This window comes from Festucalex cinctus, chromosome 11 (genome assembly GCF_051991245.1).
Source record: "Festucalex cinctus isolate MCC-2025b chromosome 11, RoL_Fcin_1.0, whole genome shotgun sequence".
Lineage (NCBI taxonomy): Eukaryota > Metazoa > Chordata > Actinopteri > Syngnathiformes > Syngnathidae > Festucalex > Festucalex cinctus.
This window is the reverse complement of record NC_135421.1, coordinates 4,471,407-4,494,796: the sequence shown is the minus strand read 5'-3', so window position 1 is coordinate 4,494,796 and position 23,390 is coordinate 4,471,407. Positions and strand designations below refer to the sequence as shown.

The following is a 23,390-nucleotide window of genomic DNA, read 5'->3' as shown; positions in this document are numbered from 1 at the left end:
TCAGGATCGTTATTTGAATAAACCTCAGACCAGTTGTGTTTCTCTAAATCCAACTTAAAGGCAGCCATGGAGCGTGTTGTTCTTGCTCTAGTTTCAAATGTGTAAGTAATCGGCTTCATTTTTTTATCAAAATAATCATAAAAAATTGCAAAAATCGGGAGGTGATCACTTATATCATTAATAAGGAGTCCACTTTCTATTTTAAGGTCAATTTTATTTGTGAATATATTATCAATTAGTGTAGCTGTATCGATTGTTATTCTACTAGGTTTTATAATAACAGGAAATAAACTATTACTATACATCATATTTATAAAATCAGTTGTTTTCTGATGTCCATTAGGATTTAATAAATCAATGTTAAAATCACCACACAATATTCGCAATTTTTTATCATTTGTATAACTAAGGATATCTGTTAACTTATCGTTAAATGTATCAAGACATGATCCTGGTGTCCTATATATACAACTTATAATTACGTTTGACATATTTTTTATATGAACTTCAATAGTTACACATTCCATTACATTATCCACAGTAGTAGTTAGATGTTCAATTTTACTACATTTGAAAACCTTATCAACATATATTGCAACTCCTCCTCCCCTTCTGTTTTCCCTATTCATTGTAAACAATTCATATCCTTCCATTTCTATATCGCTTATTTTCTCATTATCAAGCCATGTCTCTGATATGGCTATAATTTGGAATTTATTTATTTTACTCAAGCATTTTTTAATTTCTGTAAAGTTTTTATATAGACTTCTACTATTAAAATGTATGATTGAGAATGCACGAAAATCCTTACTTACATTTGCATTGAATTGCTCATTAGTGTGGTACTCGCAGGCAAGGTCATAGTTGTTACTACATAAAAATTTATCTGGGTCAATGCCATTTTCTGGATCAGATGTCTTATGTTCCGTATAATCAAATATTTGTAATTTTTTTGTGTTTGGGTATAGATTTTCCATTCTAGTATTTGTCAACTTTTCGTCATCAAGTGTATTGTGTCTTCCTTCATTTTATTGATGAGTTGTGTTGGTGCAAGTGTCTGGGTGTGCTTGTACGGGGATGAATTATAAGCTTGTCGTATTTTAGGTAGGCAATCTCTCCTCTTTCCCGTGCTGCTTTCATTTCTGGTATAAGTTCTTTCCGTTTTTTTCGAACAATATCAGTAAAATCCTCATTTATGTATATGTTTGTGCCCTTAAGATGTTTTGTTTTTTGTAGAATTTTTGTTTTATCTTTGTATTTTTCAAATGTAACTAATTGTCCTGGGTCTGGTCCTCCCAGTTTCCCGTTTGCCAGTCCGATACACACGCTCCAATTCTATCTTCTCCTGAAATTGTAATTTGTCTCTGAATAGTTTCATTACTTTATCTTCGGTGTCAGTCCATGTTTCTCCTGGTGATTCTTCAATTCCATCAATAATCAGATTGTTTCTTTTACACTGTCCTTCTAAATATTCCATTTTATCATTTAAAATAATTAAACTGTCACATATTTTGTACATTTCAGTTTGCATGGTTTTACCGTTTTCAATGTGATTAATTTGAGTTGTTTTAAGCTCATCCACCTCCTTTTGCGTATATTGCAGACTCCCCTTCACTTCTTGTAGTTCTCTGGTGATATTGTCAATGCGTGCATTAGTTGAATCCAGTATTATTTTAACAAATCCTTTAAATTGTTCCTGTTGTTGATTTAGGAGTGTATTGAAAAGTTCGTTTTGTTGTTGTAGCATTTTGTTTACCTGTGTGAGCGTTAAGTAGTCCTCCTCCGGTTTTGAGTCCTGTTTCTGTTTTGGTGGCATGTTGTTGTCCAAAGTATCCTGAGATTGAGGGTTCCCCCTCCTTCTCTTCCCCCTCGCCGTACTGCAGTCACGTGTAAATGGCGAAAAACAACGATGCAGGCAAGCCCGGTGAGCAAAACAGGCAAGCCCGCCGAGTAGCAGCAACTGAGAGACGATCAGGCAAGTCCGGTGCGTAGCGATGATGGCAGAGCTGGTCAGGCGCCGCGTCGAGAAGCAGCGACTGTCAATCCAGCTGACGAGCCCGGTAGGCAGCTGCAACCAGAGACCCCGGCCCGCCGAGCGGCAGCGACGGCGAAACAGGCTGGCGACAGCGGAACTGGTGGAACAGGCCCCTGAGCAGCGGCAACGGTTGTTCCGGCATGCAAGCCCGGCTAGCAGTTTCGACGGTGGAACCAGAAGCTCCGGCCCGCCGAACGGCAGCGACGGTGGGACAGGCAAACAAGCACAGTGAGCACGGTGATGGCAGAACTTTGGCGTGTTTAAGGATTTAAAAACGTCGTAAATTAAACGTTGTGAATTAAAACTTACAGACACGGGCCCCGTAACAGGGCCCGGTGATGTAGTTTATCTCCATATAATTAATGTCGAGCAGCAAGGCAGCAGCGTATGACCTGTAGTACGATAGAAAACCCAAAATTTGCCTCACTTCGCCCACAGAGCAGGGGTGTCTATCTTTCAGTGACAGCACAGGGGCGACCTCTGCTGGATCCATGCCATGGCCATCTTTTGACACAATCCTGCCCAAAAATCTTACTTTAGGCTTGAAAAGGTTACATTTCTTAGGAGTAAGTTTGACACCATGCTTCTGGTACCTTTGTAAAACCGCTCTCACATGTTCAACATGGTCCTGAAACGACTTACTGTGCACCAAGTTGTCATCAAGATATGGCAGACAAATGTCATCCCGTAAACCCCACAGACACTCCTCCATGCTTCTCTGAAATTCGTCTGGGGCAGAACTAAGGCCAAATGGGATCCGCACCCACTGGTATAAACCCCATGGCGTAATGAACGCGGTGAGTGGCCGACTTTCCTCATCCAGAAAGCCTTTAGGCTTTCCCCTGATCCAGCACTGTAAACCATGAACTGCCAGTAAGACTATCTAGCATGTCTTGTATCCTGGGAATGGGGTGTCTGTCTGGCACGGACTTACGATTAAGTTCCCGATAGTCTACACAGAGCCTGAGCTCCCCTGATTTCTTTCTTACACCCACTATTGGTGAAGAATATGGTGACTTTGATTTGGTGACCCATCCCCTGTTGATTAAGTCCTGCAGGTATGCTTTTACCTCTTGATGTAGTGGTTTAGGCACACTAATGTAAGTTTTTTGGACTGGTGTATGATCATGAAGAGAAATGTGCATGCAAAGGGTTGGAATGCTGCCTACATCGTTTTCATCCCGGGCAAATGCTTTACACTCCTCCCTGAGCATTTCCCTCACTACACATTGCTGTTCATTATTTAAATGGTCTAGCAACACTGGGGGGTCCCATGTCTCGCTCGTTTCACTAGGGAGAGTCGATAATGTTTCAAAGTCAGCCTCATTCTTATCAGTTTTTGGTAGGTGCGCAGGCTGTACCACTGCTGGATATATTGCTTTAATTCCTTCAATATGTCCCAAAACAACACGAGAATCCAGAGTGACATTATGACTAGTGGTGTTAGTGACCTGCACTGGGACTGTGGTTGAGTTGCCTCTTTTCACCTTAAACAGTACTTCTTGTATATGCAAGCCCCCCGGCAAACTCTGGTTCAAATTTGGGCAAAACAAAATAGCAGTGTCCTCATCCACCTGTATACGTGTGCGACAGCGAATGGTGGTGCCTTCATTTGGACCTAAGACAATTTTACCCTTTCCTGTCTTTACATGAATTTCTTCATTGACGGTTTGGCGTGTATGTAGTAAATGAATGAAGGTCTCGGCAGAGCACATGTCCAAGTCAAAAGCACTACTCACAATATGAGCAGTACAGTCATTCTTGGTTGAAGCTTCTTTCAGTTGCTCATTTATCACTTCCTCTATGACATTAAATCCTATGATAGGGTCCTGAGCGACATTGGGGTCACTAGAGACGAGTACCGGCACTAACAGACCAGGGCTGGAAACTTCTGCACCTGTTAGTTTGAACTCGACAGGAACCCACCCAATAAATGGTATTTTTGTCTGGTTGGCGGCCAGCCCATTTAGAGGTTCTGGTCCCAAGAGTTCATCTATCCCTCGAATTGTGGTATGAGGCAAGTGCACTTTTCTCCATAGGTGATTTATCACTGTTGCTTGGGCACCTGTATCCCACAGCGCTGTAACTGGTACATTATCAAAAGTGCACCTGACCATTCTGCGTCTACCAATTAGTTGAACCAGTTTTCTCCCTAGCTTGTTTGACAAAACATCAAGATTACCCATGTGTGTTGAGTACTGTTTTTCCTCCTTTTCACCCAGATAGTGTTCAACCAGTCTTACCCCTTGACAGGTGTGCTTGTGTTCCGGCCAGTGTTGTGTCTGACAGGCTTTGGAACAGTAAGTGGCTGATGAGCAGCCTGCACAAATCTGGAGCAGTGCATCACGTTGTTCCTCTTGTCGACAGTGATGGCAGTAGCGGGACTCCTGATTAGGTGGCTGGGTCACTGCTGGTCCCGTGGCAGTGGCCCCCTGACGTTTCCCTGCAGCAGACGTGAAGCTCGGCATCCTCTGGAGATGTGACCCGACTGGCCACACTTGAAGCAGTGGGTGCAGTTGTCCCCCTCACTGTTGTCCTGGCAGGTCCTGCATCCTCTCCCCCTGCGGGCACTGTCGTTGCTCGGCGGTTTCCTGGTGGGCTGGAACTTATTGGCGTTAAAGGATGCAAGCACCATCTGTTTCATTTCTGCAGCTTCAGCTTTTAGTTCTGCTACAACGGCATGTACTTCAGATGGAGCTGGAGCAATCTTGAATTTCTCCTTGGCTACAGCTGTACTCTGGGCTGACGTCATCTGCGTTCCACCAGGTGGCTCGACTGCAGTTTGCAGCACATTAATTCTGGTCGTCTTGGTGCTGTTCCTCTTCAACTTGTGCAGCCGCTCGGCTTCAAAGTTAGCTGCTTCATTTAGTCTCTCAATCAGCATTTCATCCGTCACATCGAAATTGTCCAGAAGCGGCTTGATCTGGAATTTAATGTTGTCATTTAGTAGTCCTGTGCCCAGTGACCTCAAAAACTTCTTCTTGACCAGATCTGCATTGTAGTGTTCAGCTGGTTCTTCTTTAGATGCATACAGAAGCCGGTCCTTGAGCTCGATGGCCCTGAAGAGGAAGTCCTGGGGGGACTCTTTCGGTTCCTGGGTTATGTTTATCAGTTTTTGATACAAGTCAGATATGTCCTCTTCTCTGTAATGTCCTTTGAGTATTGTTTTTAATTGAGAGAGTGTCACATCAGTCTTTATTTCAAGCATGTCTCGTAGTTTGAGTCCTGGGCAGATGGCCCTTATCACTGCTTCGATCACCTCCGATTCACTGTGACCTTTTCGGAGTCCAAGTTCCATCTGGTGGAGCAGGTTGGTGTATGACAGCCTGTCGCGCTGCCCGCCCTCGCCTATTTGGCCACAGATCCAAAATTCCCTGCGGATAGTCACATCTGGTATTTTAGGTGGCTGTGGGCTTTGGCTCAAGACAGGTAAAGCAGCCACCATTTTAAGTTTTTCTTGCAACGCTTTTACTTCTTCTCTCAGCTCATCGTATTTGTGTGCCATCTCCATGGGGTGGGAAAAAGTACGGCACTCGCGAGCATCACTTTTGGAAGCAATTTCTTCAATAAACGCTAAAAGTTCATGAATCAACTGGACTACATCTTCTAACTTGTGGCTTTGCGCAAGTTCATCCAATTTGTTTTGAATCACTTTCATTAACTCTTGTCGACTCTTGTCCTTGACAGCCTGCTCATCCTCGCTATCGCCGACATTGAAACATTTCAGAAAGTTACACACCTCTGTCAGTTCATCCCAACTTAGCCTGCACAATGTGGTGGTAACTTGGTCCCTTCACACTTCTGGCTCCATCTTTAGTACTCCCAAGCTGATCCGTTTGCCAGAATGTCCAGGTTTGTTGTCGGAGAGGGGTTTTCTTCAGCGGCGCAAAGAGTGCTAACGTTAGCCGCTAACGGTGCTAATCAAAAAGGTCTTTACTCACGCTGGTCTCTTCACAAAAAAAATCCCTTTCTCCAGGCTTGGCTCGCCATGATATGTTGCAGCTCCGCGACACAAAAGGGACTGCCGTGGCGTCCTTTTAACATTTTGCTTTATTTTCACAAATTGAAATAAAACCATGAGCACTGTCTGTTCCACACCGCGTGCCTCAAACGTCCGACGCTGCATGTGTTGCATTCAAAGACCCGCATCAGAAAAACGTAAATCAGTGATACCTTCACTGGATATAAGAAAAAGCAATAATTTGCATCCCACACTAATCTCCCACAAAGGCGTCTAATAGACATTGTAAATGAGTTATGCGAAATGGCCACTGGGTGGCAGTTGTGTGCCGTCAGCCTGGGGTGAGCAGTTAATTAAGTTTGAAAGGTTTCACCTGTTCAGGTGACACAGTCTGCTTCACTGTTGTTGTTTGACATGCCAAACGTGTGCTACTCCATGTGTTCCTGGTGTTTGGATCTCAATCTAAGTTTGCTTTTGACGATTTTCATCACTGCTGTTGCTGTTCATCTGTTTACGCATTATTTATTTAAATAGGAGGTGGACCTCTGAAGTGACTGTTGCAACTCTTTGAGCACTCTTGGTTTGTGAAACGAGATGCGTTAATTGTCTTGAGTTATTTAATTGATTGTAATGTCTGTTTTAATATTAGATTAAGTGTGTTTATTTCTAGGTAAAAATTTGTGGTGTCTGTTTTTTTTTGAAAGTGCTTATTTTGTATTATTAAAGTTTGTTTAGTTAAGTAGTTTTCGTTGTAAATTTGATATTGACCCTTTGCCTTCTTTCTGTATTTCTGTTTCATAGTTTTCACTGTGTCTTAAAATAAACCACCCGTTCCAAACTCTCCACCATGCGTGATCATTGATGCCAAGGGTAGCTACAGATGTCTAAATGGTCCTCAGACGTCTTGGCTTAAAATAAATAAATAAATAAATAAATAAATACAAATCTACAAATGGTCTCAAAGTGAAAGATTTTTAGATGTCTGTTTAGACGTCTTTTAGACGGCTAAAAAAAGGTCTACAAATGGTCTAAGTCAATTATAAGTAAATAAAATGTGCTGGCAAATCAATGTGTTACGCAACCAAACAGTCGCTTCCGGGTCACGCAACTTGCAAGTCAAATATCCAAAGTGGAAAAAAACGGCCAAATTGCCCGTTATCCGTTTTCTCCATTTTCCATTTGCGCACAAAATCGGAAAATGGAAAATGAGTCGTTATCCGTTTGTTTTCATTTTCGTTTTGGAACGAATATTGAGAAAACAACTCGTTTTTTTGTTTTTCCACTTCCCGTTCTGTTTGGAAAAACGATTGAACGAATCATACACGGATTTTCCTCATTTGACTGTGTGGGACCGACGGGTAAGGCAATGATGTCCAATAACTGTTTGATTTTCTTTTTTCTTTTTTTTAAATTTCAGAAACAAATATAGGAAATGGCAGGAGACAAAATTCGAAAAACGGCCCGTAGGCCTATTTTGGTTTTGTATGTATGTATTGTGTATTATGTGGAACTTGAGCGATAATTTTGGGGATATTTTGCAATATATTACAATATATGACATGAAGATATAATATCTTGTGTAATATAATATCACTAATATAAAATTCCATATATTTACAATATATAATATATTGGCGTATGTATTGGGAAATAATATATTTGAATATGTTGCAATATATTTCAAATAATATTTTGGTAAATATATTTTTATTTTGTAAGGGTTGGAGAATGGACCTAGCCTTGTGATGAAGAATGTATATCATCTTATTCACATATAACCTATGTATTCAATAATTAGTATTTACTTATTCAAATTAATGTATGACGATATTAGAATGTTAGTTTTATTAGTTTATTTTTTCTAGTCTCTTACAGGGACGTGCAGTGAGCTCTAGGCTTGGGTAGGCAGTCAGTCATAAATTGAAATATATGCACATCAATTACAAATGTGTGTGTCGGCAGGCAATTATACAACATATCCTCGGGTGACTATTTTAATCGGGAAAAAAGGACACTTAGGCCTAACTAATGTACTTAAAAATTATACTGTTTACTCCAAGATGCCATACATTCAAACTACAGTATTTTAATGCATGCCTCTTCTGTATTGTTAGAAACAAAAATTACTTGACAAAAATGATTATGACAGACACAATGTTTTAAGCGAAAACAGTTTAGACAACAATGAACCCACGAACATGTCTGCGTTTCTCACCAAAACTTCACCGGTTTGGAAATACTTCAAAATTGACGAGGACGAACCACACGTTGCAGAATGCGAACTTTGCGGCACAAGACTCACAAGAGGCGGAATGAAGAGCGCATCGTTCAATACTAGCAACTTGCTAAAACGCCTCAGGGCTAAACATGTCAACAAAAACAAGGAGGTCGAAGCTGTCTTGCGGGGAAAGAGGAAACACCAGCGGCCAATTTCACAACAAACTCTGCAGAAGAAGAAGTTCAAAAGCATTGACCCGAGGGTGTCGCAAATAACACGGGCACTCGCTGAAATGATTTCACTCGCTAACTTAGCGCTTTCATTTGTGGAGAACGTGGGATTCCGACGATTCATGAAGGTTGTCGAGCCAGGATATGAAGTGCCATCTCAAACTACAATCGTGAGAACTGCGATGCCACAGATACACGACGATGTTAAAAAAAAAACATGGTAGCAAGCTTGTTGTGTAGCGCTCCAGGTGTTTGCTTCACCACTGACATTTGGAGCAGCAACGTAAATGCCCTATGACCTAGTAGAGGCCTACTATTAATTTGGCACAGACCATTCTCAGATTAAAATGTCGGCAGACTCATCACCCAGAACCTGAATGTACTTTTCAAACCAAATTTTATTTTTACCGATTCGGATAAATGTGTGAGGCATATCAAATATCTGCCAAACTCAAAATAATGTCATTTGATTGACATTTATCATCACAGCTCACCCAAAACAGTAACATTTAAAACAAACAAACAAACAAAAAAATTCTAATTCAAACAGTCAAATAATGTAGATAAATTCAATTAATTTTCCAACAATTCGTTTCTGGCCTTCTTGCCATTGTCTTTTGGTTCCACTTTCTTCTTCTTCTGTTGCTGGTCCTGAAGTCGTTGACGTTTCTTATTCATGTACTCGGCCATGTTGTCAAAGGTCACCTTGTGCAAATGTTCAAAACGGTTTGTAGCTCTGGTGGAAGCTGTTAAGAAAACAGAAGATTGGTTGTTGGGACAGTCGCACGTAAATTACAGTACATAAGTGAGCGGTGGAACAGAAAATGACATTGAACAGTGATGTGTTTTAAAGGTGCCCTCATATGAAATGTTTACTTTTGGGGGTGTTTTGACATAAGTATGGCTTACCATAGCCTGACTAAAGCCCGATTCTCACTGACTACGGAACGGCTGCGATTCCATACGGCGACCGTACGGACGCTGCAACGACTGCAATTCACACCGCGTGCGTTGCGTGTCCGGAAATCTACTCCTGTTTGTAAAATGTGACTGTTGTCACATTGATATGTTTTTTGGACATTATTTCTCTGAACTTCTACCAAGGCTGTTCTCCATGGGTAAGTACGTTTTGTGTTTAGTGTCATTTTGTCGTGTTTAATTTATTCTGAGCTAATTTTTTGTCCGACTGATGTCATGCTATGCAGCTAGCTAGCTTCCTTCCCCAAAAAAGGAGTTGGCAAACTGTTTTATTTTTAAATATACCGGATTTACCTTAATGCGAGACGCACGATTTCCTGTCAGGCTCATGTAATTTTCTTCAGCTTCATGAAAATCTGCATGCGGCGTCCGGAAGAAATAGAACGCTTGCTGAAACCTTCAGCATCGCCGCAGTCATTCCGCACCGCACCCAATCTGGTGTGAATTGACACGTAGACTTGAATGCGTTCTATCCTTGCGCCGTACGTATGGCCACCGTACGGAGAACGCACCGCGGCCGTTCCGCAGTCAGTGTGAATTGGGCTTAAGTCCCCAAAGTTGCGAAATAAACGACCCATGTTTCCCTTTCCTATGTGCGTTTGTATCACATTAGCTCAAACAGCTATCTCAGATGGCCCGTTTCAGCAGGTTGGTTTTACACGTCACTAACCACACCTTTTTCGGTTTTACATGTTACTAGCTCAGCGCGAACTCCACCCTCACAATTTTCAACCCCTCCCCCCTGCCGGAGCAAACAGCAGCAGCAGGAGGACAGCATGGTCCACGATTTCGCGGCCCCGTACCTCCGGCCCGGAGGGTCGTGGAGGGCAGGCACCTACGCCGTTGAAAAGCCAAGGTCGACCCGGTTCCGGGGATGTGTTCATTTTCCCCATAGGACTTATGGTTCCACCGGTACGGGGGTGTCAATGCCAGTAGCTGCACCCGGAAAATGTTCATCGTGGAGGATTATCCCTGACAGTTTGTGGCAAACATTTAACTGACGACTGCTTCAGGACTTTGGGGACAATACAAACGTGGCTTAGCAGAACATCTTTCACTTACCCCGGGATCGATATCAACTATTGAAACTAATGAGAAAATATTCCTTCAGGTGCAGATGTGAAAACTCTGTTTGTAAGCAGGAGCACATGGAAATGATGAGACTTGGCCACGCCCACCAAAATCCGATCATTTGATGCTAGGCCAACAGTAGACCTTCCTCGTGGAGACTGCAACTGTACAACACGGTACAATTTCGTAACCATTTCTTTTGATACAGTATTAGGGCACCCAGAGGATGGTTGGTGTCATTGCTGCAAAGCTCATTTTAGGAATTATTTAAAATATTTGCTGAAACCATGGGCAAAGACTGAGAATTACAGTATGTAGTACTCACTCATCAGACACAATATAGAGAAAAAACGTTTCTCATCAGTTCAGTTTTCCTGATTTGTTAGGCGTGGCCAAAATGGGGCCCATTGATGCACTTGGGGGCCGGCTTAAGTCACACCTACCCCACTACAAAAATAACTTCAGCAATAACTTCGGCAAACATGTTAAATGGAGTGCATTTACTCAGAAATTTATCTTCATCATATGTTTATTAAAGAAATGAGGAGGGGACAGATTCATGGGGAGCCACATCAAAAAAAAAAAAAAAAAAAAAAACTCAAGAAAATGGCTTCAAAAGAATTTAACACAAAAAACAGGGACATGAACAGAGGTGTCAGAGGTGGTGTTTGAAATGAGAGCCCTAGCTGTGGCAATCAATGTAAAACTGTAGAAATCTATTTCACAATGCAGGGAAGCGTCTGCAATAGGCTGAGGGGGTTTACATAGAGAATCAATAATTTTGAATAGTACAGGTAATCTTTTTCCTCTTTTTCACATTTTTTGTGGTTTTGGGAGCTTTCTGTTGTCACGCTTCACAAGACATTTCAAATGGCAACACTGGCGCTGCAGCGCGTGCTCGAGGCAATATCGTCTAGCTGGGACCACAAGGGGGCGTTCTTGTAGTAACGCTACTTGTAGTAACCTATAACCAAAATGAAGCAACAGGCCCCACAAATATTCTCCGTGTCACCATGCTTCTTACATGTCATCATATAAAATATATTGTTAATATTTTAGATTCTGACATGATCATTTATGCCTGTACAGTACGTTCGAGCATAACAACGCACCATCTCGAGTCGAAGCATCACGGCGTTTTTGCAATGCTAGCAAACACGTTAACATCTAGTTGAATACAATGCTAATGCTAACTACACGCAACTTTCTTTTGGCTCAAGAGCTATATCGGCGATATGAATGACAATACTACACAATGTTGTCGGAACGAAAAATAGAATACTTACTGTAGTGACACGATGGCTCATCGATTCAGCATATTTTTTCTTACTTTCGCTCAAAGAACACCGGCCGGTAAAATCGCCAAGGAAGAAAAAGACCATTACCCATTATGCCTTGCGAAATGATTTGCGACTATGATTGGTGGACGAAACGCTAACAAGAACACTCAAATGAATATTTGAGCTAGGAGTAGAAGAGCGGGGGGGGGGAATAATCAGTGACATGCTCCAAATAATTTTCGTCCCATCGCTTTGGCGCAGCGCCGCATATGTTGCATACCCACTTTTTGCGCTACTGGCTCTGATAACGCCAGCAGTCTTTCAAAGTTTTGACACTCGGTACAAGATACTTGAAATCTGCGACCCGGTAGTCGCTACCTGCATTTGATTTGTGGATGGTTGTTTTTAAAATGTTTTAGAAATAATATTTTGTTGACTTTTTACTTTTTAACAATACTTACCGTGATTTTTTTTTATTATTATTTTTGTTTAAACAATAATAAAAGCTAAACCAAAATGAACCAATTTCAAAAAACTAAAATGAAAAAAAACAAAAACAAAACAAAAACCTAACAAACCCAATCTGAAAAGAAATGAACTAAATTAAAAAAAATAAAACTCAAAATGAAATAAAAACTAACTATAATGAAAATTCAAAAATTAGTATGGTAAAGATTTGTACAACTTTCTGAGTGTTGTCCTGTACACATTTTTTTTTTTACCACTTCAATCTATGCAAAGCTGTAAATTTGCGTAAATGAATGGGCTTGTTGACTCACCGTCAAGTGTCTGCCAGTGAGGGTTGAAAGCTTCAGTCACTCTTTTTAGTTCACTGGTAGCAGCTTGACACTAGATGTAAGTGCAATGAATGGAAGTAGAATTAGAGAATGTCAATGAATAATTTTTAACCTCACCAGTTTCTGCCTTACTGTAGCTATCTTACATGCAGCTGACTTTTTTTTTATTTTATTAAGACAAGGCTATACAAAACATATCGTCACTGCTATGTGGAGAACAGGTCCATTTTCGTCTTTTTTATTTATTTATTTTTTTCTTTTCACAATTTTATGTTTTTAGGATGAAACTGAATGCAGACATCTCAAACAAAAAAAACAATGGGCATAAATATTTTTCATATAGCAGCAAGATGTTTCGTAAAAAAAAAAAAGATTTGTTTGAGTTACACGGTATTTCAGACACTAATGAGAAAAGGTAGCAGCAGTGGAAAGTTTTGTATGTTTTGTGGATTTAGTCAGACTTAAGTTCTTAGTATGAAAACAAATCTCATTCTTCGCTCATGCCAAATGTCAAAAACACATGAATGCATGTAGGGCTATATGCACCTTCCAAGAGCCTTGTTCAAGTGCGTAGATTTTCAGCATTGTTTCACAGGAATCCATCAGCACCCAAAGCCGGCCTTCCGAGTCAAAGGTCATGTCAAGAGGGCAGCGTGGCAGGGAAAGCCTGCTGTGTGGTACAAGTTCCTTCTCTTTATTCTCCTGGTTCAGCATGAAAAAGTGAATTGTTGACACTCTGAGGAAACAGGAAACATCACCAGCATTAGTTCTTTGTGATCCATTAACCAAACCAAGTAAATAATGTACATCCAGGTCTCTACATTAACACCCACCAACCCGCTAAATGCGGGTTAAAATTTATTTTGGCAGTTGGTCAAAAATATTTACTAGCCAATTTGGCTGGTAATGCAGGAGGCATAGACCTTTTTCACAAAACCCGGAAGCGATCGTTGTGCGCATTAAATTCCGGTGTTGTTCACAGCGACTGGTACCATGTCGCGGGCGAAAAATAAAAGCCATTGTATCGTACTGGGATGCTCTTCCTGCGTTTTAAACTTTATTAACGCAGCCTTATTTCATTTGTTTCCCTGAGACATGGAACTAAACCAGAAGTGGATTCGAGCGATTCAGCGACATTAAAGACCAGATTTAATTATCAGGAAAGGGCAGAACGCAAGTCTACAGTAGCATTTCACCTCAGAGGATTTCGCGTTGGTGCTAAAGTGTCAAATGCCCGAAACCCGAGGCTGTTCCAAGCCTTTTTCTTTAGATCAGCTTTAGCCACCTTCTACGAGCGAATCTGTTTTTGATCGATGCTGCTGCATGCAAACGAGCCCCCACCGGAAACATGGTCAGTACATACTGGGATTATCACACACGTACCAAACCCCAAACTCACATCACACGTTGCCATCATCATCATTGAAAGCAGACTATAAAATGCTTTTTTTTGGTACATAGAAATACTTACAGAAAATCTGAGTTCAACTCATGAGAAATGGGAGCACATGAAAAATGCATACATGACTAATTAAAAACATGTTTTGAAATATGAACAATAGGGGTGTGAATTGCCTAGTACCTGACGATTCGATTCGTATCACGATTCACAGGTCACGATTCGATACCGATTAATCCCGATACGAATTTATAAGTCGATCGTTGCGATTTTTTTTCATTCAAATTTAGAAAATACTAATCAGTAGGCTTGTAGAGTGTAAGATTTATATGAAAATGTATTATTTATTTATCTGAAATTTCAGTCTTATAGAGGTTGTAATTTGTTTCATGTTTGAACAGCATTGAAATAAAATATTAAGGCTTAATGTTCCGTTCATATAACATTTTTCCATGCTTAAGGTGTGAATCCTAAAAAAAATAAAAAAAATAAAAAATCGATTTTGCCGATTATTGAATCGATTCGAGAATCGCGCGATGTAGTATCGCGATATATCGCCGAATCGATTTTTTTTTAACACCCCTAATGAACAAGTTGACCATCCATCGGAATCATGGGGGGAAAAAAACATTTGCACAAGGTTTCACTGTACAGTACCAGCATGAGTTGAAATTGAAAAGGGGCTAGGTAAAGTAAATAGTGAATAAGTGGAATATATAAAGTGTAAAAAGGCTGTGACGATTTATTTCAGAGAAATACTATTCAGACTTTTACTAAGAGGGAAGTGCACTCACCTGTCACACTGCACAGCTATGTGACACCCATCAGGGGAGCTGGATATGTGGCAAACAGTGACTTTCTGAGAATTAAATAAAAACATCAGATTAGACTCTAGTGTGCTCTTTCTTCATACCAATTATAATCCATCCAATCCATCTTCTTCCACTTAATGAGATGGTGTCGCGGGGGGAGCAGCCTAAATAGCCTCTCCCCCTGCCACTTCGTCTAGCTATTCCAAGAGCATTCCCATACCAGTCGGAAGACAGAGGGCCTGATTTGATCATATTGTACGCGATGTAGGAAAGTGGTGAAAACTGCCGTATTTAAGAGGGCTTTGCGATTCAGGTAGATCAGATGTTTTTCACCTTGGAAATTTGGGCAAAGGCACTGCAAGCAAAAGATGAAGTTTGAAGTAACAGAATTGGAAATGTTAGTGTAAGCAGTAAAACATTATAAGCGACACAAATGTAATAAAAATCTATTGCTTGCTCAGGGCTCACCACTTGTGGGAGGGCCCAAAGGAATCAGGTACAATGCGAGTTGGCGATCTGATGCCAGCCTGGCTCTATCTACTGTCACACCTCTGGCAGGGAAGGAATCCCAAGTTGATGTGCTAAGTTGAGAAGATATAGTCGGGCTGGCCTCCACACACACAGCTTGGGGGGGGGTTTGATTCTCTTTCACTCTGGAGTTGAACACGGTGAAAGGCGCTGAGAGTAGAAGTGGGCATAATTATTCTCGGCGCCAAACAAAATGGTTCTCCTGGGGAATTTCAATGCTCACGTGGGTAACGGTGAGACCTGGAAGGGCGTGGCTGGGAGAAGCGGCCCCCATGATTGACCCGGACTTGTGTTCTGTTATTGAGCTTCTGTTTCTGTCACGGATTGTCCATAACAAACACCATGTTTAGAAATCTATATGGTTGTTTAATCGGATTTGCGGCCGGATTTCTTGGACACAAGAGAGGGGCAGAACTGACTGAACTGATCACCACGTGGTGGTGTGTTTGCTCAGATGTTGGGGAAAATGCCGGCCCTCCCAAAACATATGGTGTCGCTAATGTGGAGATGGGGTGCTGCTGACCTCGACCCTGGACACTGTGTTGGAGGGGAGAATACTTCGAAGAACTCCGAAATTCCACCAAAAGGCCTTTCTTTGAGGAATCAAGAGTCCGGGGACTCCGAGGCGAGCTCTCCCATCTCAAGGTCAACTTAATCATCACCAAGGGACAAATGCTTTACATCGAGCAGTCAACATAAGAAGATAATACAAACATGATGGGCAGACTCCGTCCTTGAGGGCCGGAGTCCTGTAGGTTTTGGATGTTTCCCTTCTCCAACACAGCTTATAGATGATCAGCTCATCAACAAGTTCTGCATAAGCCTGATAACGAGCCTGCTGTTTGGAATCAGCTTGTGTTGGAAGAGGGAAACCTCCAAAACCTGCAGGACTGTGGCCTCGAGAACCAGCAGATAAATGAAAATGTTGTTAATCAAATGTCAATTAAACAAGAATAAGACATTTCATAAAAAACGTTTCAGTCAACATTAAAACAAGGACGGAGGATAAGTACGGGGGGAGAGGAGACTTCCTTATAAAAGCAATCAGTATTTTTTTGTTTGTTTTACACTTATTTTAAATGAGGAATGATCATACCAATTGCAAAAAGCACTGACCACATGACCATGATCTGCATCAGCATTTAAGTGATAATTACAGAAACATCTGCAAATCTGATTATGAATCCGTCCCACTTGTTTGTATATAAAACAAATACAAGCGGTGAGAGAACACATCTCATCCAAGATAATATAAGTGGAGGACATCTGATAAAACACCATTAGCGTTCACTTTCTGTGATCTATCTGTTCATCAGCCAGCAAAATAGACTGTAGTCAAAGCTGTCTGTGCTGGTGAGCCGATCTGCTATACTGCGAGGTTCAGGACTGGGGAATCCAGGTCCAGAAAGTAAGAACCCTGAAACAGGCATTAGCCACAGGTGCTTCTACTCAACTGGCAGGTAAACAAATTCATCTCCATCTGTTGAGTAGAAGCCTCTACCTGGACGATATTGCGCTTGCATTACTCAAAAATCACTCACTGACAAGCTCCGGTACATTAATTTCCATTATAAGTGTTCAGTAGAATGTCGGACGTTTCACGGAAGCGTGAACTGAGGTGGCCGAGGCTTTTGCGAAAGGTCAATTTATTTGGAACCGGAATCGACACAAGGAACTGGAATCATTCAAATTAACGATGCCTAGGGCTGGGACAACAAAAAAATACGTCGACGCAATAAATGCACGTCGATGCGTCACTTTTGGCGCCATCGCGCAATGTCTAGGCCACCAAATATACTTTGCCTTGCAGACAAAACACACAGTGCAAAAAAAACAAAAAAAAAAATAAAAAAAATAAAAAATAAAAAACAGAACGTACAATGCATGTATATTGTGCACAATTATAGCAATGGAGGGCAACGATCCTTGTGGTTTGTGGATACCCGGAAGACATGACAAGCAAGCTACGTGTACCGTGTGGAGTTTTTTTATTTTATTTTATTTGTATTTTTTTTAAATTGTCGAAGTGTGAAGCAAGCTAGCAATGACACAATACAATGATGTGTCTATTGTTTCTAATAGATGACGCAGAAGCTGAGAAGCGGAATTGCCTATTTTATTTCTTTCGATGTGCGCAGCGCGACGGGATACAGTTATTGAATCAAAAAATAGCAGCGACCGCAGCATCGAGTAGCAGCGAGTCCGGGGAGAAGAAGCGACCTCGTAATAAGACGTCCGAAGTGTGGGAGTACTTTACACCTAAAAATGCAAAGTACTTGGCATACCATAAAAGTACAACCGCGATTAAGAGGAGGCACCCAGGAGCGTCTTGTGTGGAGCAGACATCGTAAGTTTTCAACTTTTTTTTCTTTCATTGTTGGCAATGAGTAACCCCGTCATTCATCCAAACTGCACCACGTAACTTGTGCTCCAGCCTCGCACACAGAACATGTACCCACTGCCTCACACACTCACTTGTTGCTGACACTTTTTTTTTTAATTGACACAGACACACACTCTTCAAATACACTTAAACTTTTTATTTTTTTTTTTTTAAATTTCTGTCTATTAATAAACAAGCAACATCCACACCATATGAAAGGCTTTCTTTCAGTGACTGGAAATATAGTCAACAAAAAAAAAGAGGCATGTTGAGATGCGAACATCCACTCCAACACAACACATGACTACAACACACACACACCTGAGCAGATGCACACAAAAAGCGTGAGAGTGGTGGTGGAGCTGTGTTGTTTTGAAAATTGCAGCCGTCAAATATATATATATATTTATTTATTTATTTAATGTTGATAAGATTTTGGTTCAGCTTGTGGGTTTTGCAGTTTTAGTTATTAAAAGAGCTTTATTTTATTATTTCTTTATTGTAGGATTCCATTGCACTAGAGCTGTGTGCACTTTGTCGTATTCAATAAAATTAATTTTTGAACTTGAATAAAAATATATTGGAAAGAAGAAAATTGTGTTTTACTCATTGAGATAAATTAGCATTAATTGCTATAGAGGTCAAATTATAGGGAGATAATCGATAATCGAATCGGAATCGAATCGAATCGCATTTAAAAGTGAATCGTTAGATTCATCGATGCATCGAAAAACTATTTTCTAGATTTATCGATTACAAATATAATCGTGTAACCCAGCCCTAACGATGCCCAACCCTAGTGATCTGAGTATGACACTCATGCTAAGGACTTAAAGAACAGTTACCCCTTCATTCTCCAATCTCGGTGTCCAATCTTGTGTTTCTTCCAGGTTATTCAAGTCCCAACTTTGGAGCATCTGACCAGTTCCATATTCCCACAGCTTCAGTGTCCCATCCTACAGAACACAAAAACATTTTAATAGCAGAGAAAGTCAGACTTCTTCATACTTTTCTTTAGCATTATCTTGTTCTTAACATATGTATAGACCCCTTCAAAGTTTGCAAACAATGTGACGCAATTTAATGGGCTGGGCTTAGCTGGAGGCAAAAACCCCTCAGTGGTGTGTGGTTCTAACACCGGTCAGCATATTTTCAAAGAAAGTTCACGTCGGAAAGGATGCGGAAAACGGCCATTTGCGTAAATATGTGAGTAAACTGATCAAAATAGAATAGAATAAACAGACACCCAGCGTTGTTTACTTCTAGCTGCACTTCATTGCCTCCAGCGGTTGTTTTTGCCTCCAGTAAACACCGTGACGTCATCGTGACGTAGGCCATGAAGGGGTCCATACAGTTGCAAGAAAAGTTATGTGAACCTTTTGGAATTACCTGGAATTCTGATGTTCATCTAAGTCACAAGAATAGACAAACACTGGCTGATTAAACAGATATCACACAATTACTCTACATATTTTCAGGTTTTATTGGGCATACCATGTAAACAGTTATAGTGCAAGTGGCTTATTATGACTCCTCGAAGAGGTAAGTGTGATGAGGAATACACGAACCAAACCAAAGAGCCAAAGCGTCCAGAAGAGGTGGGTTTCATGTAGGGCTGGGCGATATGGACCAAAACTCATATCCCGATATATTTTGGCTAAATATCGATATACATCCCGATATATATATATATATATATATATATATATATATATATATATATATATATATATATATATATATACACACACACACACACACACACTTTTTTTTCCCGCTGCAAGTGATTGAAACCGGATATTTCATTGACTAGGGGCTAAATCAAATGAATAAATAATAAACAGGTTTCTTCACCTGGTTCATGAAAAATGCTCAGTTGTTCAAATAAAATATAAATGCTGTGTAACCATTTTTAAATTAAAGCTCTGACTGTAGGTGCACAGTTAAATAAAAATATATCTTAAAAATATTCTATAAACTATAATCACTGGTGATCTTTTTCTGAGCTCTATTCACGAGAAAAGTACACACATATACACTGATAACAATAAATGGTTTACTGAAATAAAATTACAGAATTTCTTCCACTTTCTGAGAAATCCACAGATGTAAATAAGGATCATTACAAAAGCACAAAATATGACAAACCCTAAAGCCTAATTTATGCCTTCACGTTTGCTCTCGCATTGATGACCAGCGTAAATCACATGATCAGCGCGAGCCATGAATTTTAAGTGCCGCGTAGCTCGTGGCCGCGGTGCACATGGCGCCAATCCTTGCACGCCATAGATGGCGGGGCGTAGCTCGCTCGTGATTGGTCCGTTCGATGGCGTACTTGGCTTCTTTTTTTTTTTTTCCTCTCTCCCCACCCCCGCCCAGATAGTTTCCGTGAAGGCAACTGTTTTTTTGCCGACGCAAATCGACTTCCTGCTCGGAGACCACGGCTGTGCATGTGGATATGTGCCTGGGACGAGAGGCGGAAAACAACAACAACTTAAAAAAAAAAAAAAAAAAAAAAAAAAAAAAAAAACGTGTTCGCAAAGTGCGTGGCTGTTGTGTTTTGGCGAGTTTACGGCTGACACCGGTGCAAATTGGCAATAATTAATTGCCACTGTGATGAACTTACTCTCCCCCTGGCTTTGTTTCACGATTCTGAATTAAATTGAACTTCCTGAATTTGTCATAAAATGCAGCGGACTCTCCACACTGTGGCGTCCCAGCTATAGCGACAGCGGGACTTGGTGTGAAACTCCAGCAGACACCGATGTGTACTGCGCACAACTTGGAAGGCAAATGCAGGAGCGGAGCTCCGCCGTGACGTCTCCGCGTGAGCCTCAAGCAGAAGTATACTGAGGCCGTAAATGTCGGTTTACGACTGGAGCTCCTGCAGCATGTCCTTTATACACACCCTTTATACTTAAATTTGTGGCACTGTTTAGATGGTGAAAAGTATTTGTTATGCTTCTCCCCCTCACTTGCACTTGTCTATCGCTCTCCTCAGTGTAGCGAGTGTAGTGTAGCTTGTTGCTAGCCATTCATGCGCACCGCTGCTCGCTGGCTCACGGGCTCGCCACATGGGAGGAGACGTAAAGGCCTCAGTATGCTTCTGCGAGAGGCTCGCGCGGAGGCGTTACGGCGTGGCTCCGCTCGTGCGTTTGCCTTCCGACTTGTGCGCAATACACATCTGTGTCTGCTGGAGTTTCACACCAAGTCCCGCTGTTGCTATGGCTGGGACGCCACAGAGTGGCGATTCCTCTGCATTTTATGACGGATTCAGGAAGTTCAATTTAATTCAGAAACACGAAACAAAGCCGGAGGGAGAGTAAGTTCATCACCGTGGCAATTAATTATTGCCAATTTGCAGGAAGTCAATTTGCGCCGCCAATTGCCTTCACGGAAACTATCTGGGCGGGGGGCGGGGAGAGAGAGAGAGAGAAAAAAAAAAAAAAAAAACGCTCTCGAACGGACCGATCAGAAGCGAGCTACGCCCCGCCATCAACGGCGTTCAAGGATTGGCGACGTGTGCACCGCAGCCGGCCACGAGCGACGCGGCACTTAAAATTCATGAACGCAGTAGATCACATGGTCATAAATTAGACATAAATTAGGTTTAACTCGCTCTCAATTCATTTCCTATGGAAGGAAGGCGACAAGGCGAGAATCGCCTCCGCTCCTCTCCCTCGGCGACACGCGACGTTCGTGCATGTGAAAAATCGCGCGCGTACACGTAGACGTGGGTGCGTAGATCCGTGACGCGATACTAGAGAGTTGAAACGTCGCGACAGCACGGTTCTGTTCTATGTGCTCAGTTTGATTTGGGTGCTTTTTGATCTTGTAATTAATAAAGGCATTAAACAATAAAAAAAAATAAAAAATAAATGAACCATGACGTTCAACTTTTGTCCCGTCGCCGAGGCTTCAACCAATCAGCGAAGGTTTCATTGATGAGCCAATGAACGCGGGGCATGCTAGACAGTGCGATACACAGCAAAATGGGAGGATCTAATTTTAGCAGGGTCTCATCATCCAGTTTTATATGACACTTCACGCACAATTTCCAACAATTTTTTTGACATGTGAGGCGATGCGATACGTAATTCGCTGTCGCTTGTTGCCTACTGTGTACAACCAATTCTTCTGCTGTGCTTTGCGTGTTGGAGAAGAGGAGAAGTAGAGAGTGAAGGAGAAGTGTGCTTCACACACAAGTACGAAGTGTCGACCTGCCCGTGCTCCCTCTTTTTTTTTTTTACCGCGATTTGCATGAGTACTTCAAAAGTATGAAGTGTCCCCCCCTCCCACCTCCTGTGCACGAAAGAGGAGGGATGCGGGGCAGGACGGGGCAAAGGGTGCAGTAGACGCAGCACACAGCGCTATATTGATATAGACGATATGGCCTAATTCCATATCCCGTTTAAAAATATATCGATGTAATTTTTATATCGATATATCGCTCAGCCCTAGTTTCATGTGACATCACGACAAGCGGCCCAACCTCAGGTGGGGGACAGTAAGTCATTTCCCCATAGGAAAAAGCTGAGAAAATGTCAAGTTTTGTGTCTAATCAAGAAAAAAATAAAAGCTACTTTCGTGGCCCGAAAGTAGTAACCCATAAAGGCGAAAATAAAAAAAAAACTAAAATAAAAATACAGAAAGAAGATGGCAGACCTGGATTAAAAACGTCCGTCTGAAATCTGGAGGAGCGGAGTCGGACAACGCTCGTATATGTAGTGATCACTTCGTGAAAGATAAGGCTACAGTAATGAAAATACTTACATAGCTGAATAAAACTCTCAACAGGCCGGTGTGATATTACTGGAAACATAGCTAACCGTGATAGTACTATGTGCAGTTTTTTTCTACAGCTTGTGTGTCCATGCTAGGTGGCCGTGTCTTTGTTTTTAGCAATGCTAGCTACGTTAGCTATCGCGACGAGTGGTTTTCTTTAGCCATGGTTTCAATGGTGTCTCGTTAGACCTCTGAGAATGGTTAACCGAGCAACATGTAGAAAATAGCAGGTAAAGTAACAGTTAGCCAGCTAGCTTGTAACGTGACGCCAGTGGTAGGTTTGTGTACATCTGAGTTGAAAAGAGAATGATTCTGAATCACATTTACTCACCCGCGCAAAAACAAGATGGCAGTCATTTAGTGCTGCTTTTGATCATCACACCACCTAAGTGGGGTGAAATTCATGCTCCGCATTTGAGCCATCCACTGTGGGCCGTGTTCGATTATTAAAATGGTTAATAAAGGTAATACAGAATCTTCAAAATATTGTGGAACTCAGAAGCGCTGTACCCGTCATCTCCGGGACACTTTGGGAAGCGCACATATGCGGCACACACAGACGAAAACAAACATGGATGACCACCGCTCACATCGCCGTGAGATTTAAAAACAGACGTGTGGAGATACTTTGACTTCTACAATGTCGAGAGCGGAAGTGAATTGGACATACGGTTCCACCGGCAACAAGATCAGTCCACATTCACTATGATGGCAGTAGAGGAACTTGAAAAACCTCATAGATCATTTAAAGTAGAATGTATGACCTTGTAAGCATTTTGGCGACTACGAGTGAAACGAGTCCTTCAGTAAGTTGAGCACCTCAAATTAAAAGCAACAATTTATTATTATTCAATTGCTGATTTAGGGCGCTAAGAAACCGCTAGTTAATTACGCCGTCATTGTGTGATTTGGC

General features: G+C 41.5%; 2 protein-coding genes across 5 annotated transcripts in view; one reads left to right on the top strand and one right to left on the bottom strand.

The window, feature by feature from the left end:
• Nucleotides 1-17,583, top strand: part of LOC144030004 (interferon alpha/beta receptor 2-like) — a 330,835-nt gene extending 313,252 nt beyond the window's left edge. The window contains exon 7 of the mRNA XM_077535868.1: nucleotides 17,448-17,583. Within this exon, the coding sequence (XP_077391994.1) occupies nucleotides 17,448-17,503 (56 nt within the window). The 3' untranslated portion in view covers nucleotides 17,504-17,583. The remainder of the gene's footprint in view (nucleotides 1-17,447) is intronic.
• The window catches only part of wdr4 (WD repeat domain 4), a 31,788-nt gene continuing 17,222 nt past the window's right edge, over nucleotides 8,825-23,390 (bottom strand). For 3 of the 4 annotated variants that reach the window (XM_077535869.1, XM_077535871.1, XM_077535870.1), the window contains 5 exons: nucleotides 18,538-18,648; nucleotides 14,764-14,828; nucleotides 13,117-13,306; nucleotides 12,553-12,622; nucleotides 8,825-9,190 (listed from right to left, as the gene is read on the bottom strand). In XM_077535869.1, coding sequence (XP_077391995.1) covers nucleotides 9,018-9,190; nucleotides 12,553-12,622; nucleotides 13,117-13,306; nucleotides 14,764-14,828; nucleotides 18,538-18,648 — 609 coding nt within the window. In that variant the 3' untranslated portion in view covers nucleotides 8,825-9,017. The remainder of the gene's footprint in view (nucleotides 9,191-12,552; nucleotides 12,623-13,116; nucleotides 13,307-14,763; nucleotides 14,829-18,537; nucleotides 18,649-23,390) is intronic. The other variant, XM_077535872.1, reaches the window with a different exon arrangement.